The following is a 19,008-nucleotide window of genomic DNA, read 5'->3' on the forward strand; positions in this document are numbered from 1 at the left end:
ACTTTGTTATTCCTAATATTTTTTTTTCGGCTGAGAACTCGTCCCTGTATGGAAGGCTGGGGATTCTATCCCTTGACCGAAACACACCTTAAAATAGAAGTGGAAGTATTTTTTTATTAGCGTAACGGGAGTGGGACGACTGGTTTGCCCGTTGTCAGTATACTGTGACCGGTTCGGTATGCTTGTTACTTGTCGTTGGCAGAATGCTTCGTTGGTATAGCAATATAAATAGTCAAAAGGTCCACTATACAAGAAAAGACAACACGAATATAACCGAAAATACGTAACGACATTTACATACCACAGCATATTACATACACATGAGGCCGTACTTACACGAGCCAGGCTGTTAAATGGACGTTATACATGGGATGCCGTCCTTACATGAGCCATGCTGTTAAATGGACGTTATACATGGGAGGCCGTCCTTACACGAGCCAGGCTGTTTAATGGACGTTATACATGGGAGGCCGTCCTTACATGACTAAGGACGTTCACATGGGAGGCCGTCCTTACATAAGCCAGGCTGTTAAATGGACGTTATACAAGGGAGGCCGTCCTTACATGACCAAGGACGTTATACATGGGAGGCCGTCCTTACATGACCAAGGACGTTATACATGGGAGGCCATCCTTACATGAGCCAGGCTGTTAAATGGACGTTATACATGGGAGGCCGACCTTACATGAGCCAGGCTGTTAAAAGGACGTTATACATGGGAGGCCGTCCTTACATGAGCCAGGCTGTTAAATGGACGTTATACATGGGAGGCCGACCTTACATGAGCCAGGCTGTTAAAAGGACGTTATACATGGGAGGCCGTCCTTACATGAGCCAGGCTGTTAAATGGACGTTATACATGGGAGGCCGTCCTTACATGACCAAGGACGTTATACATGGGAGGCCGTCCTTACATGACCAAGGACGTTATACATGGGAGGCCGTCCTTACATGAGCCAGGCTGTTAAAAGGACGTTATACATGGGAGGCCGTCCTTACATGAGCCAGGCTGTTAAATGGACGTTATACATGGGAGGCCGTCCTTACATGAGCCAGGCTGTTAAATGGACGTTATACATGGGAGGCCGTCCTTACATGACTAAGGACGTTATACATGGCAGGCCGTCCTTACATGAGCCAGGCTGTTAAATGGACGTTATACATGGGAGGCCGTACTTTCATGAGCCAGGCTGTTAAATGGACGTTATACATGGGAGACCGGCCTTACATGACCCTGGCTGTTAATAGGACGTTATATATGGGAGGCCATCCTTACATGAGCCATGTTGTTAAATGGACGTTATACATGGGAGGCCATCCTTACATGAGCCAGGCTGTTAAATGGACATTATCCGTGGGAGGCCGTCCTTACATGAGCCAGGTTGTTAAATGGACGTTATAAATGGGAGACAGTCCTTACATGAGCCAGGTTGTGAAATGGACGTTATACATGGGAGACGCCCTTACATGAGCCAGGCTGTTAAAAGGACGTTATACATTGGAGGCCGTCGTTAGATGACCAAGGACGTTATACATTGGAGGCCGTCGTTAGATGACCAAGGACGTTATACATGGGAGGCCGTCCTTACATGAGCCAGGCTGTTAAAAGGACGTTATAAACCGTTTAAGCTAAATCAAACAAAAGTATCGTTACAGCGCTTTAATTATTAGTATCAGTTGAGACATTAGGACTACCGAAGCTATTTAAGAACAAGAGAAACGATAAGGTCCTAAGTTAAGTTGTCTTTCGCAATCAAAGTGGAAGCAGTATACATGCGATTAATTTTTTATTGGCACATCGATAACACTACAACATTATGTAGACAAAAATAAACTTTACCATAAAATGACCAACTTACTGATTATATATAACTTTGTTTATTTAAACAAGAGGCCCATGGGCCTTAACGGTCACCTGATTTCAGATACAGAATGAAACAAAGACATGCATATAAACACTATATATTGGCCCATTAGGCCCTTGAAGTCAGTCAGTGATTTTATAAATTTGACTTTTTAATCTATGAAGATTATGTGAATTCAGAAGAAAGATTTTTGAAATGTTATCCATTTTGACCCCTTTTGGCCCCGCCCCTCTGGTCCCTGGGGGTCGGCCAAGACCAATATGGATATGATGTTAAAATGCTATCTCAGGCTAATAATTCTAACCCAGATTGACTAATTTCCTATGAAAAATAGGCAAATAATGTTCATAAATGTGTTTTTCCTTTAAAAACTATAGTAAATTTGACCCCCTCCTCAGGGGAAAATCTGAGACCCCAGGGTCATATAATTCACAATTTTTGTAAAGGACTTTAAGACCTTTCCATCTATACAGAGTATTTGATTCAACCAGTTCCAGTATTTCAGAAGAAGATTTTTAAAGTTTTAGCCTATTTTGACCCGTTTTGGCCCCATCCCTAAGGCCCCTGGGGATCAGTCATGGAAAATTTGTTGATAAGATTCAATGGCCATCACATAGGGATAATTCTGACAACAATTGACTAATTTCCTATTTTAATGACTAAATAATGTTCATAAATGTGTTTTTCCTATATAAACTAAAGTAAACTTAACCCCCTCCCCAGGGGGAAACATGAGACCCAAGGGTCATATAATTCACAATTTTCATAAAACACCTTAAGACCTGTCCATCTATGAAGAGTATTAGATTCTACCATTTCCAGTATTTAAGAAGAAGATTTTTAAAGTTTGAGCCTATTTGCCCCTTTTGGCCCCACCCTCTGCCCCGAGGGGGTTGACCAGGACCAATATAGATATATGATATTAAATGTTATCTCAGGCTAATAATTCTAAACAAGTTTCACACATGCTCATAAATGTGTTTTCCCTATATAAACTATAGTAAACTTGACCCCCTCCCCAGGGGGAAACGTGAGACCCAAGGGTCATATAATTCACAATTTTCATAAAACACCTTAAGACCTGTCCATCTATGAAGAGTATGTGATTCTACCATTTCCAGTATTTAAGAAGAAGATTTTTAAAGTTTGAGCCTATTTGACCCCTTTTGACCCCGCCCCTAAGGCCCCTGGGGGTCAGTCATGGAAAACTGGTTAATAGGATTCAATAGCCATCTCATACTGATAATTCTGACAATATTTGACTCATTTCCTATTACAAATGATCAAATAATACTCAAAAATGTGTTTTCCCTATATAAACTATAGTAAACTTAACCCCCTCCCCAGGAGGAAACCTGAGACCCCAGGGTCATATAATTCACAATTTTTGTAAAGGACCTTAGGACCTTTCTATCTATGAAGAGTATTTAATTCCATCACATCTGTGAGTGGAGAAGAAGATTTTGAAATTTTAGTCAATTTTACCCCTTTTGGCCCCTCCCATAGCTCCCTGGGGGGTGAGGATAATATAATTCACAATTTTGATTGGCCTTATGCCTTAGAAGGTTTGTGCAAAATTTCATTGAAATTGCTTCAGCAGTTTTGGAGAAGAAGTTGAAAATGTAAATTGTTTACGGACATACGACGGACGACGCACGACGCACGACGCACGACGGACGACGACGGACGACGACGGACAAAAGGCGATTAATAATAGGTCACTTGAGACTTCGTCTCAGGTGACCTAAAAACACACTCGTGTGGAATTAAGTTCATATCCACCAACCAATTGCTGTGTATAGCCTCTATACGTTTTATATGCACAAACATATAAAATGATAATGATAAAAAGAAAAAAAAGTTCAGTTTACACAAGCTGGAGTTGTAGACATATGGTACCTATAGAAAGACATTAGTTATAGACGGGCGATGATATGGATACATATATCGAGCTGCAATTAGATCCCTACCGCTGATGAAACTGACGTTTGATCCGAATAACATGTGATTGGGAGATGAATTATTCAATACACGGACTTTCTCCCTTTATGTCTTAACCGAGATAGGTTTCGAATTAGCGTGTATCAGAAGGAATATCAAGTACCTTTGGGAAACCCCTTCACAAAGTCTTACTATAACTAAGTGAGTGAAAGCGAGAGGAAGGATGAAATCACGTTAATAATGAAACGAGTAAAAAAGGAAAGAAGCAACTGAACAATTTACAGAAAAGGACCAAGAAAGCAAACAAGGATAGTCTTATGCAGTTTATTGTGTAATAACTATATTCAATAATTTTTTTTTTAAATATTGCACGGGTTTTCACATGCACATGCATTCGAGTCTCTAAGGTTTTTATTGAATTTTATTGCGTTTTTTTCAACATCAAACCCATAACTAGCCTGAACATAGAAAACCGCCATGAGTCTGTATATTGACCCCCAAAATACAGGTAACTAATGTGCACGGTTTTTGTTTTATACAGCAGGTAGAATGGTGTATTGATCTATAAGTATACTTCGAACAGATGAGAGAGGTGACGTCACCCAAGGTCAAATATACCTGTAGTAGTTATGTCTAGATGAGAGATGTGGAAGGCGCACGCACTTCCGGTTCAGATGACTTTACCAGAAGAGGGAATATAATGCCATTGTTTTAATAGGTTAAATGACTTAATGCAATATATTAAGTATATACTGTATTTTCTAGGAAGAAAAAGAACTATTTCAATCCGTTACTGACGATTGGAGAATTGAAAGTTAGAAAAGGAACCAGACTGATCTTGATCGAACGGATTGGACACCTTAGCTGTCAGCAATGATCCACGACTTAAAATTTGACTGTTATCACAAGAGTCGGGTGTTATCTTGTTAAAGATTTAGATAGCCATGTCCCCCTGATGTAAAGTTTAGAGATATGGCTGGTCAATGGTGTAAACACACTGTGTACATATCCACGGTGGACAGGTGAACCAGTAGTTTGGAGCGGGGAACATAGACTTGGGGATATCTACAATACAGTTGCTTCAGGATTTGAGGACATTTTGGGGATATTATTTTGGCGGACATATAAAACATAAGTGACCAATTTTAAGTGATAATTTGTTCCTGGAAATATTGAAAAGAAAAAAAATTAACACTTCTAGTCAAAATGCCAAATACCTTATTGTCCTGTGGCAGCAGCGTTAACCACAATATTGGTCAAGTTTTATTGATTGGTACGGATTTTGAACTTTGAACAGGGTCTATTTTCACTGGACTTGTGACTCTGACGATTTTTGTAGAGTTTTGAAAGACCTCCATAACACCATGGCAACCGTGAAGCCACCAGATATTGAGATTACTGAACCGGAACCACTTGCACCGGAAACAGAGCATCCCACAGACAATGGATTGGAGAAAACACCGGAAACGTAAGTACCGGAAAGTTAAGAATGAACAACCAATATAAGGAGGCAGTATAACGATCCTGAGCATTTAAGATTGCCAGTTAAGATAGGTTTACTAAATCCATAAAGGTGTTCCACCGCCGACCGAGCATAGATAATATTCATAATTTGGACAATAACTGATTATTAATCTGTATATATGCAAATAACAGTATCCTATTATGTAATCGTGTTCGTTTTGTTTGTCTAAATAAAGGGGTAGATCGCCTCGAAAATTTGACAATTTTGTTTTGTCCACACAGTTGGAATTACTTCCTTGTCCCATATTTACCATTTGAAGTAATTCGTATCCAACAGACTTACGTTTGATTGGATCCCGTGTCATCTGGAAAATCCTGTTGATATTACTTTGACCCAAATAACAGTATGTAATAGTAAATAACTTTTGTTACTGAAGAAAAGTACATATTCATTTGTTCCTGTTTTGATAGATAATAAGAAAGTTGTCAATGAATAAACCCGAATTTTCTAAAGTGTTAAGTGTGTATATTGGTTTGTTATACTTTTAACAACCCCGTTTTGCAGTCAATAGCCAGTGTGGGTTTGGAATGTACTTCGAAGGTCTGGGCAGTATCTAAATTAACAAAAAAATAAACAAAATGAGGTTACAACTCTATGTATGAAATCCTTTCTTCATTATTTCATAAATATTATTTGTCAATCATTAAAGTCAAAGTCACCATTTCAAAGTAAATCAATTATTTGCACTTTCATTTTTGTTATAATCTCGCGTTAGGCTTTGCCTTTGTTTTATCTTAGCAAAATTGCGATTGACATGAAAGAAGAATCCATTCTACTATCAATAAAATCGATTTCATCAATATCAACACATATTGAAATTCCAGGGATATTCGTGAAACCTTCTATAAGACACATCAAAAGATAACTGGTAATATTATTAATCTAGACCAGGGTACCATGTTCGTCTTCATGGCCAATATGCTCCTGGGTGCGATGTTCTTGGATTTGTGAGATTCTAATGGCTTATCTGTGCCTAAGGTTTGCTGACGGGGCTGTTAACAAATCTAGATATTTAATTTAGGTCTGATTTCACTGTTGTTTATAAGCATTTATTAGCTACATCTAACATTATGTTCTGATACCTTATATTTACACAAAAGTGTAATGCTAGGTTTACACTATGTTCCCGGCGGCCACGGCAGCCCCGGGGGGTGGGCGGCCACGGCAGCCCCGTTTCAGGCCACCGTGGACAAAACGTGGTGACCGCGAGACAACGTGAGATAGCGCAGAAGAACGCGATAGACAAACGTGAGCGGCCGTGATTACCGTGGATACCGTGCCAGATTTTTAAACTGTCAAAAAATTTGCCACGACAGTCACGGTACAGATGGTGAACGCCACAGTACGTAATAAAACGGGAGTGACTTAACAAAACGTAACAGTGCATTCGAGGCCGTAACAAAACTTCCAGACGGTCCTTGGTGGAACGGGTAGCAAGCACGTTACCCGGAATCCCACGGTGATTTGAAGTTTTGTGACGTTTTTTCCACGTTTTATCACGGTTGATGCAGATTGGCTGCACGTTTTGTGCCGTTTTGTTCAGGTTTGTCAAGGTTTTGACGGCAAGCCAAGGTGGATGATAGCCGTTTTTACGCGTTCTGTCAAGGCACATCACGGCTTGGAGCGGTTGAAATATCGACGTGATACGGCGTGTTACGTCTTATTACGGTCTTACGTTGCAAGCGATATATGGTGGAGTATCATTGTCTGGCCTGGCACATATTTCATACTTCATGGAATTATTTGTAGTAATAAATAGAAATATTCATTATCAAACACATTTAAACCCTCAAATCACAGCAAAGCTATCATTGCAAAAGGCAGATTAAGTGAGAACCATTAGAGAGAAAAAATTGCGTAGAAACACTTGGCTCTAACAATTATATATTTACACCAAATATAGTTAAGATTTTCTTTTCTTTTCACATATTTTTTAATTAAAACCTGTTTGAAAAAAAATTTTCGGCAATAAATATTGTTTCATTTGCTCCAAAAAAGCCCGGCATCAGACTTTCATCCCTAGTAAGCCATTGCGGACCGTGAAAAACGTATCGGAACTTGATCAAAACGTGTAAAACGTAGCAGACCTCATCAGATCGTAACAGGCCTAGAGAGAACGTAGTGGTATCCTTAATAGACCGTGCTTAAGCCGTAGTGTACCTTTAACCTCCGGGAACAGCACTTTCCCCTATATCCACGGTCTACCACGTAATCCGTAAAAGACAGTGGCAAAACTTCACAAAACCTTGCTCAACTTGAATACAGAGACAAAAATAGCCAAAATTCGACGGCGCACCACGTTTCGGGCAAACGGGGCGAACGTGGTCGCCGGGAACATAGTGTAAACCTAGCATAACATAAAAATATGAAATGATATACATTCATGTTATAATTTACCGTGTATACTTCGACACAATATACACGAAGAACATCTAATTTACCATCGTTGGAATCTACACTGTGACTGATAGCTCTTAGACAACTGGGTAGAGTATTACTCTTTCTGTATTTTGATTTCCATTCTATATGTGTTGAACAGATGTGGATACGGTATCCGTATTGAATTATCATTCGTACGTACGAATACATTACTTACTCCCTTCCTCATTTCGTGCTGTCTTCTGTAGTTACCTAATGAGACGTAAATGAATCGCACATATTTGGCATTCAAACTACAAGAAATCCAAACTTGTTATCATACACTGTATTGTAGAAAAGGTTTTTAACTCTCAAACAGCCAGAGCACATACTTGACTGTTTCATCAGAAGATACCCGCGTGTAACAAAACTACCATCTCGATGTTGGTCTGAATAACAATAATATTGAGTATCAATTTGATAAACAACCATTTTACGTGAATTAAGCCTTGGTAACGTCTGTTAACTAATGCCAGGACGTCACCTATATAAAAATCCTGTGGTGATTTCTTTCTTTGGTTGGGATTTTGTGCTTCTCAAGTTGATTAATTTGAAGAATGCGTGGAAATAAACCTTTAATAACGATTTTTTTTCCCAAAAACATTTTTTTTTATTCAATAGACATAAGATACTATTATGTTCCTTTCACAGAAGGACTTGCACACAAATTTCCATATTTAAATAGATTATTCTAATCTTGAACACAAACTTTCACCGCTTTCACATTATTTACAGATATATTCATCATTTATTCATCATTACCTCTCAATCATTCATATCCATTCAAAATCAATTGATATTTGTAATTACAAATAATAAAACCTTAACTGATTCAACCAAAAGGCAATCTGTTTTGGAGGAATGGTGTGTTATATTGAGATCGTTATTACTATTTGTAATATCAGCTACTGATTCAGCATGATTACCAATATACATGTCGTCAGCTACTCATAACAAATATCTGGACCAAAAGATGAGTTTGTCATAAACACGGAGAGCTAGTGAATATCTAAAGTAGAAGCAATCTTCGTATATTTTAACCTCCCCTTTACGCACGTATAAATATTTGTTTAAACCGGTTTTAGAATGGAGATTAAGTCTTACAATATTAAACCACTTCATGTTGTCTAGGAACCTGTACTAACTCCTAATGCCTAGTTTTATATATCTCCTCGAAATCTGATAACGCTGTGCTCGTTTCCTGTTGGAATAGACAATATATCACCTGGAGACATCTCAACAGGTTTTCGACATCACTGCTACACGACTAGCCCGAGATTCCATTGCCCTAGTATAAAATGAGATATGGCTATGTTTAGTGTTTGTGCAGATCATTGATATCGTACTTCAAACTTTATTCTACTTCAAACTTTATTCAAATACGACATACATACATGTATATCTTTACACTACAAATGTAAGTCAAAACATGTTGGGAGAAAACAATTACTTTTCCCACTTTTTTAAACGTTACAAACGTTATTAAATACAGAGCTTTGATCACTATAGGCCAGTTACCACTTTGACGTTGTATATTGGGATCTGTAGTCTAATCAGTTTGTTCCAATCCTATATCACTATCCTAGATATTCGTACGGAGTATATAATATCTTTCAAATATTTAATTTCATTTTCATAAACGTCCTTGAAATACATGAAAAATAGCAACGTCATGGGACGTTCTTAGATTAGACTTTCGTCAAGTAACCGTCCCTTAATCCACGACAGGTGAAGTCATTTTGTGTAATCCCCGACCTGACCTTTTCTCTATATACGATTCACCGTTAGAGAAGGTTATCTTGAGTCAATATTAAACTGAGCCATATTATAATATATTTCTGTATAAGAAATCTGTGAACAACTTATCGATAAGAAATCGACTGGTGACATCAAAGCCAATAAGATTTAAGAGGACTTTTCAAAATAGTTTGACATTTATTGACTAAATGTCACCCCTACTTAATTTACGTTTGATTGAAGGTTGTGTACATTAAAAAATACACCTGCAATTGAAAGAGTTGCCTCCCTTGGTTCTATTACCGCTGTACTATATATCATTTGAAGATTTTTCGTATTTTGTTCGTTTAAAATGAATAATAATTGATTCTATTTAAATGATATCTTTCAGTATATATGTATGCATGTATCCATATATCATACTTTACATTTGATATCGTGTTTCTCTATATCACGCGTTTAGTCCAACAACAATGATAAATTATTAGATCTATTATCAGCAACAGAACAACTAAACTTCAGTCATATACTTATCACTGGTGATTTTAACTATAAAGAAATAGTCTGGAGCACTTTATCAACTACAGTCTCTGCACACCATCCAGCTACATATTTTGTAGAGAAAACGAAAGACTTGTTTTTGCATCAACATGTACTTTCCCCAACAAGATACAGAGACAGACAAACTGCTAATTGCTTGGATTTAGTTTTTACCAATGAAGAAGGTATGATAGACAATATTGCACATATGCCCGGCCTAGGCCAAAGTGACCACTTGTTATTGGTTTTTAATCTGAACTTGTACAGTGATTGTAATTCGCATATTATTGAAAAAAGAGACTTCTTCAAAGGAAACTACAATAACATACGTGAAGGCCTACATAATACTGATTGGCAAGCGTTGCTATACGGAAAAGGTACCGAGGAATCATGGGAGATTTTCGCTGAAACCATATCAACATTAGTAGTAAATAACATACCAGTGAGCAAAATCACCATGGATCGTCCAAAGAACCGCATTCCTCTAGACGAACAAGCACGCAAAAACATCAAGAAAAAACAAAGGAAATGGTATAAATATCAACATTGCCATACAACAGAAAACTGGGAAAATTATAAAAGAGCAAGAAATCATGCAACAACTTCGATTAGAGCATCTAAATACCATTTCGAACAAAATATCGCCAATCAAATAAAGGAGAACCCGAAGCAGTTCTGGAAATATGTGAGGACTAATACCAAAACAAAACGAACTGTAGGAAATTTGGAGATCTCAAACGGCTTAATATGTAGCGACAGCAGAGAAAAGGCTGAACTGCTCAACGAATACTTCTGCAGTGTATTTACTGTTGAATCTGATACAGATCATCTACCCCATTTTAATGATAGAAATGTAGACACTCCACTGCTAGATATTAACATCACAAAAGAAAAAATCAAGTCGGCGATTTCTAAGTTAAAACCAAATTCTTCTGCTGGCCCTGATGTATTCCATCCCAAACTGTTAATTGAGACATCCTATGAAATTCTGGAACCTCTCGAAAACATTTTTAATAAATCCATCATTGAAGAGAAATTACCAAACGGCTGGAAAAATGCTTTGGTAACACCAATTCATAAAAGCGGTTCAAAAACAAAAAAAGAAAACTATCGCCCTATAAGTCTTACTTCCGTTCCTTGCAAGATATTACAGCGAATTATTAAAGACGAAATAAGAACGCATATGGAACGGAATGGCTTTTTTTCAACCTGCCAACATGGATTCACAAAAGGGAAGTCGTGTGTGACTCAACTTATTGAAGTTGTTGACTATGTCACGTCAGAAATGGAAAAAGGAAACAACGTTGACGTCATTTACCTCGACTTAAGCAAAGCCTTTGACAAAGTACCACATAGTCGATTACTACTTAAGATGGAAAAATATGGTATAAAAGGTAATATTCTAGGATGGATAAAAGATTTTTTGAAGGGTATGAAGCAAAGAGTTTGTATGAACGGCGAACTGTCTGCTCTGCGTGACGTCACAAGCGGCGTCCCCCAGGGGAGCGTCCTCGGGCCGATTTTGTTCTTGATATTTATCAATGATATGCCTGAAGTTTTAAACTCGGTCGTGAAAATGTTTGCCGACGACGCTAAGCTGATGAAGGGTATTGGATGTGTCAGAGACAGACTAGACCTACAGAACGACGTCGACAATGTTATTAAATGGTCTGAGACATGGAACATGGAATTTAACACCAAAAAGTGCAAACACATGTCTATTGGAAATTTACATCAACATGACAACTTCTGCTACAAAATGGGCACAAATGAAGAAATAAGCAAATGTAGTTCGGAAAAAGATCTTGGTGTTACATTCGATTCTCACCTCAAATTTAGTCAGCATGTAAATAATTCAGTCTCTAAAGCCAACCGAATTACAGGATTGATATTCAAAACATTTAGCTATATCAACAAAGACATGTTTTTGAACCTTTACAAAACTCTTGTCAGGCCTCATCTGGAATACGGATCATGCGTTTGGAACCAAATTTCCATTAAGGACCAAATTTTGATTGAAAATGTCCAAAGACGAGCTACAAAAAGAGTGAAAGGTTTACACAACCTGACGTATGAACAACGTCTCAGATCACTAGGAATACCAAGTCTTCAATATCGACGGAAACGAGCAGATATTGTCCAGGTCTACAAAATAATCAATGACATCGATATTATGGACAAGGACAAGCTCTTTACGATGTCTCCTGTTACTGTCACCAGAGGGCACTCAAAAAAGATTCTGAAGCGCGGGGCAAGATTGAATGTCACAAAGAACAAATTCAACAGTAGAACTGTGGATACATGGAACAGTCTACCTGAAAATGTGGTATCTGCAATGACTCTGAACTCATTTAAGTCACGCCTGAACAAGCACTGGCACAATGAGCCCTCTAAATTCACTCCTACATGTTTTTAATGTTACTTGATTGGACAACTATTGTATACAAGGATACGCCTCCAGAAGCCATTGAGCTTACAACGGTGTTAATTTACATAATTACATAATTACATAGCCCAGCGCGGACAAGAGACGGTCGGCGTTGTCGAACTTCCCTCTGGTCTTACTGTACTTAATTCTTCACTCAGAATTCCATCAGGCCCATGACATGAAAGCCCTGAAAGGTGTCCCCTATATATCTGGTTGTACCGATCCCCACTTTAGGCGATGCATGCACCTGTGCAACTATTACTATTGAGGATGATGACATTGGGGACTTAAATGTAAATAGACCCACTACACTGTACCGTGTAGGACTGAGGACAGATTCAGGTCATTAGTGCAGATAAAGAAAAATGACGTGTCCTCAATTTGGCCTTCAAACTCCAAAAGATAGTATTCAACCGCAACTGACTTATCAACGTTTACATGCAATTCTAGCGGTTGTTTTCCTGTATTTGTGATTAAAGAAAACCTAGTTTATCTTAAAGTCAATGTTTTGAATTTAAAGTCAATATTTTGAAGCTTAAATAAATATTTTGATGTACATGGATACACTATGCCCGATAGAGTGCCATATATATCTACACCCTTTATATTTCTCCCCACGTGCTTGACAGGTGTATATTGAACAGATCGCGATATTCATTAACCATGCGGTATGGCGGGCGGCTGTTATAATGGTATCAATGTGATGGACGATAACATTGAAAATGAAGTCTACGTTACACGTGACGTAAACTAAACAGCTCTCTTGTGATTGGTGGAATACAATTATATCTTTTCTTTAAGTTGGAAACAATAGCAATGAATGATTTCTGATTTTTTTTTTGTCATGCGATAATGTACTGTTTGGTAAGCTTAACGAATAAAAAATAACTTTTTCGATGATGTGATAATGTTTACATTTAGGCAAATCGCTGCTGAAATATCGAACAATGGTAAATTGTGATACTTTTAGTAATCTTATATCTAAAAGAATGTGTTTGGGAAGTATTGTTATATCAACATGGCAAGCATGTAACATACGCCTTAAGATATGTTAGTTGGCCATGCGTTTGTCTGTAATGTTGTCCATTAAATACGTTTGGAAGCATTTGGCAGTTCAAGTGTGATGTAACTATGAAAGATCTTCCGAGACGCAGCCAAGAAACAAAATGGTTTCTGCTTAGAGAATTTAAAATTTAAGGACGTTCACAAGATAATGGCGAAAGGCAGACGGCGTATTCGACAGGAACCCGTGCACTGGTGAGGCCTAACTCGTATAGAGATATGGTTTTCGACAAGAACCGGTGAATTTGTGTGTCTTAAATATTATAATACCTGTTTAATCGACGTTTCTAAAGCGGGGTTGTCTTTACACATTCTGTGTTGTCTCAATGTTTAACTAAGCAGGGATTAGAATTTATAGTTAAAACAACGGTATTTACTACCATCCTATGTCTATTTACCTTCCTTCTGAAGGGGTATTTTGATTGATATACTACCCGTATGTAAACAATCGAGGAGGCTCGAATGATCGTTAACTGTTATTATGTTTACATGGTATGATAAAAGGAACACTAAGGAGGTGTACAATTACAGCCCAGACTTTACTGATGGACATTAATTCATCGCAAAATTGCTCCATAAATGGAGTCCGTGCAATGACAATACCAACACCTTTAGCGATATCAACTGGTAGAAACATTTCATAATGTAGTTATTAAACTAATTGTCTGATCTGTAAGGGATGTGTCCTTTGATTTCAATATCAACGGTGATAGGCACACCAGAAGGTAGCAAACTTCGACATATATAATGTAGAATGTTAAGCAGATACAATGATACCTACATACATTGTGACATCTTCAGATAACAGCTGTGCTTTTCTTTTCATTTTACCATCGTGTTTAAACGATATACAAAACCTTAAGTTCACGAAGCTCAAATGTAAACTCTACTTTGATTTATGCTAAAAACAACGAAAATACTTTTATATACGATAAATGGGCATTTATTAAATGTCAATTATGACAAATTATGCCCGGCAGGTAGGGAGTTAAACATGTACCAATTGCTCTATTGTTTCACAGCATGATCGTAACAGGCGACTAAATTTAGGATTTTCTTTCTCCTTAACTTACATTACTCTTCCTATCGTATCTCTTGACACCACCTCATTTGGCCTTCTGTTGAGCGCTCGCTCCTGTGAGAAATGCTCTGGGTTCTGTCCCCTGGCCGAGACACAGCAAAGTCTATAAAAAGTAGTAGTTTTTATTCCTGCTTTGCGCTCGGCATAATGGGAGTGAGATGCTTTAATACTTATATAAAAAGGACAACAGAGCAACTAAACAAGGAAATACAACACGAACATACCACAGTCTCCCAAATCACGTACCACGCACTTCACACACGCAATACACCGTATGTATGGGAGACCATGCATGGCACTGGCCTTCCTCACAGAGCGCTCAACACCAGACCAAACGCAAGGCGGTGTCAAGGGGCACGTTAGGAACACGAAAGTACATTAGGAAGAAAAGAAAAAATAAGAACCTTTTAGTTGCCGTGTACGATGCTGCATTTGGGACATTAGCTTCTACCTCTATAACTTCAATGTTTGAGTCACGATATGCGAGTGGCGGTGGTATGCTGACCTCTGAATAGTGGTGACGAGTACAACGTAGTTTTACTTGTAGTTAGCCGTACGCGTTGTGTCGCGGTAACAAGGTAACAAAATGATTCAAACAGTTTAACTCCAAACGCCGTGTGTCAATTTCAAAGCCTACGTAGAAGAGTTATCAGGCATCAAATAATTACTAATTAGTCATATTGAAATGAAAGACTACATAATATCGGCTACATAAACTGTGAATTTAAACAAAGCAGATGTTATCGTGCATCCAAAACTAACTTTAAATCAGTCTGATATTCAAATGTAATCGATATTTATGTCCTGATCGCGGTATGTGTGAAACATAATTAAGGCCAGACATCTCCATAATGATTTTAATACTTATGAAGCGCCACCAAGTGCCGATGCCAATAACTAGGGACTGGTAGCGATATCCGGTTGTAATCTTGTTGTACCATACCGAGGCTCGTTGTACACGGCGCGGGCAGATGGTACACATAATTGTCACGGCCGTGTAAATTACATGTGTCATTGTTTAACCTAATTAAAGGTACAAAGCTGACTAAATGATTAGCATCTACCCGTTTAAAGCCCATATCTCCGGTCATATCAGGTGTCATTATGGGCATATGTACTAAATCAGTTAGGCAAACTGGGATTGTATGTATATTTGGCAAACATGGACAGAGGTACGCCAAGGTTACTGTGTTATATATAGACCAAAGTTATAGAAGACTCCTCTCTTATTCATTCTCTCTATACATGTGAACGTCGATTAAAGAATGTTACTATTTATTCATTTGAAAAGATATGGTAAATACCAAATTCTGATGACGGAAATCTTTATTCATACTATTTCACACTCATTTACTGGTAACGGTGATCGGGTCGGACTGAACCATTAATTGAAGGTTTTAGAGAAAGCATAATGTTTAGCAAAATTTAAGAAAGCAAGCAACTTAGAAACAACTTTGATATAAAAAGGTGCATCGTTGGTAAGATTCCTGTTCGTGTCATTTTCTCCACTCAATAAATCTCATCACATTCTGTATATATCTGGATTAATTAATATATGGTGTGTTTTCAAATTGTTTTCAAACTAATTAAGTAGATAATATTATAATTCAGTACATTATATTTTCCCTGTGATGGGCCTCGACAGTGTCACGGTTGGGAGGGTAAAGCATTGTTGGGGGGAGTCAAATATGTCTCAGGAGTACTACAGGGCGATCTACTAGGACAAGGGTTCTACCGATACCCGACACCGAAATATATACAATGTATACTAATACCACTACTACTATAGATACCATATCAATGTTTAGGCCGAACAATACCATCACACCATTCCATTCATTGATAACTATATAAGTTTACTTCTAGTTCCGATGCCGTAACACTATCAGGACAACTCCGAAGTTCGGATATCAAGGTTTACTCCGGGTAATTCCTCTTCTTCATCAGCCATATCTACATGTTACATACGAATTCAGTTATCTGAAAATCAACTGAGGACGCCTAGACATGGAAATTCAATAATATCTTGTTGGAATTTAAAATCTTATGACAAATATATAATTACTTTTCGCTGTAATCTAAATTGGTTTATTGATAGTGTGTCGATTTAAAAGTTCAACGAGGAGACAAATTGAATATCTTTTGAGACTTAAATCACCCGAGTTTGGCGATTATTTTTCGCGTGTGTGCATTTAAGAGGAATATTGACTTACAAAAGTGGAATTTAAATTATCTCAATTTAACACATGTGACCTTGTTCTGGTCCGATAGTAGCTTTCAGTTAGTTTGAAATTAACTTTGATTATTTCATGTTGTATATATTCTATCACTGAATTCCTTAGAACCAAACAAATGATAGACTTTTTCAGCAAACATTATCTGCAATTTGGAATTAAGGTGATATTCCAGTACAAAAATATGGACACATGTGAATAATGATACTCTCTTGATAACAATTATTTGTGAAGCGAGTGTTGGACGTCACTATTACCTGTGGTATCTACTACACATCAACTGATGACGTCATCAGTTACTCTCACTCGAGCCGTTGCGATGAAGTCGAAGAAGTCGACTTTCGCCGTAAACAATGTGGTGCCAAGCATACCCGCTTTTTTTCTCGAAGCCAGAGAGAAAAAGCCACCTCGACATAACCGTGTTCCCAATGAAGGGAGGCGGTCGGGGAAGGTCCGGATAACGAAGCTTTCCACGTAAGTAAACCCGGTTTCTTATATTACTCGTCACGTCTTCTCGATCCCATTCACACCAATAAAGTGGAAATTCTGCTAAACAAATTATCATGGGACATGCTATACTTTGATTGATCTGTTCGATACATAATACTTTGGTTAATGTATATCGATAAGACATTGCTAGTTTGAAAATGCTTGATTGTATAGATATCAGAACCCAGCAAGTCTGGAAACGCTTGTTTGTGTGGCTATAACATTGTTAGTCTGAAATCTCTACAATTTGCTCATGTAGATAAGGTAATACCAGTCTTTTTTCTTTACTGTGATAGAACTTTTCTCTTCTGAAGAATGACACGAGTTTTACTTAGCATAGTATACATTATGTATATTTATTATGTTCCCATTGTTCCAAATTGGTTTGTATGCGTCGTATAACCTTAATCATTAAACGTTAGTGCTCCTTTTGCGAATGCTATTCAGATCAAAGGACATTTCACTTAATACCAATAAGGTGCTCTAGTCTATCTTAGATCGATATATTTGATATCGAACGAAATATAACCTTTTGAAATCATCTTTGCGCTGAAAATTGATCTTCAGTATAGATTTACGGCTTTTCTTTCTTCTGTCAGATGTTTCACTTCGCACAAGGTTAGAAGTCAATACACCTAAAGTACATTCTGTTATACAATTAAATATCCGGAGCAAATATTGCATTGTGTTATCGTTATGTATATTAATACAGGATATTACAATACCCTTGTACACTTCTGCGCGGTCTCAACTAAGTATTTGCTCAACTAATAATTTTACTAATAATAAATGATCCATTTAGTACTTACACGGTTCTGTTTCTTGTTTTCATATAAATCTAATTTTAAATTTGAATAAACTATTTACTCATGCTCATGGAAATAGATCGTTTAATACAATTAAAACCGGTCGTTTCTTTTTGTGACGTCAATGAACTGCTCATGAAATTGGCAGCGGGCAAAGGTGACTCGCCATTTTGTAAATGATATTAGTAAAGTCAAGCTTACAAGTTTAGTATACAGAGGTTCATTATAGCATATTAGGCAGCCTGTATCGGATTATCGGGTTGCTCAAATACATAATTATACGAGTCATTATTGGATCTCTTTGTCTTTCTGGTTTGCTTTTCAACATCTGGTCATGACAGTGTTCATAAATCCCATACAAAAGGAAATATGAAACCCGATTGACGACTCATTTCGAAGATAATTGTCATATTAACGCTTTTAGTCTTTAGTCTTCGTGATATTTTGGGAAAGAAGTGATTTACTGCAAATTATAATATTGGCCTAACTGCAGGTCCTTAACTGATATCTACGTGATGACAATGTCTGGGGTTATTGGGTAGGTTGTTCATAGCTACGACTATTTAAGGACGGTCTCCAACGTGTGCAATGTCTGTATGTCTGTATGTTTATAGGATGCTGTGGTATGTTAGCGTTGTATCTCCGTGTAATGGTAGGACCAGTTTATAGTGATATCTCATTAAAACACACAATATTCGGCCATGATATACTGACAATGGGCAGTCCCACTCCCTTTATGCTAAGCGCTAAGCGGGACTGTATACTTCTACTTTTAAAGACTTCGAAGTGTCTCAGCCAGATGACAGAACTCGGATCACTTCTCACAGTGGTGAGAGCCTAACTCGTGAACATTACTGAATCGGTGTCAAAAGAGATGTTAG

The 19,008-nt window shown here is 37.7% G+C and overlaps 1 protein-coding gene across 3 annotated transcripts in view; it reads left to right on the forward strand.

Moving 5' to 3' along the window:
* Positions 1-4,742: 4,742 nt before the first annotated feature.
* LOC138332164 (NLR family CARD domain-containing protein 4-like) overlaps positions 4,743-19,008 on the forward strand; it is a 33,203-nt gene continuing 18,937 nt past the window's right edge. Inside the window, exon 1 of one of the 3 annotated variants that reach the window (XM_069280154.1) lies at positions 4,743-5,275. In XM_069280154.1, the coding sequence (XP_069136255.1) occupies positions 5,172-5,275 (104 nt within the window). In that variant the 5' untranslated portion in view covers positions 4,743-5,171. Of the gene's footprint in view, positions 5,276-13,596; positions 13,713-16,389; positions 17,307-19,008 lie in introns of those variants that run through there. The other 2 variants (XM_069280155.1, XM_069280152.1) reach the window with 2 other exon arrangements.

The sequence above is a fragment of the Argopecten irradians genome, chromosome 9, assembly GCF_041381155.1.
Source record: "Argopecten irradians isolate NY chromosome 9, Ai_NY, whole genome shotgun sequence".
Taxonomy (NCBI): Eukaryota; Metazoa; Mollusca; class Bivalvia; order Pectinida; family Pectinidae; genus Argopecten; species Argopecten irradians.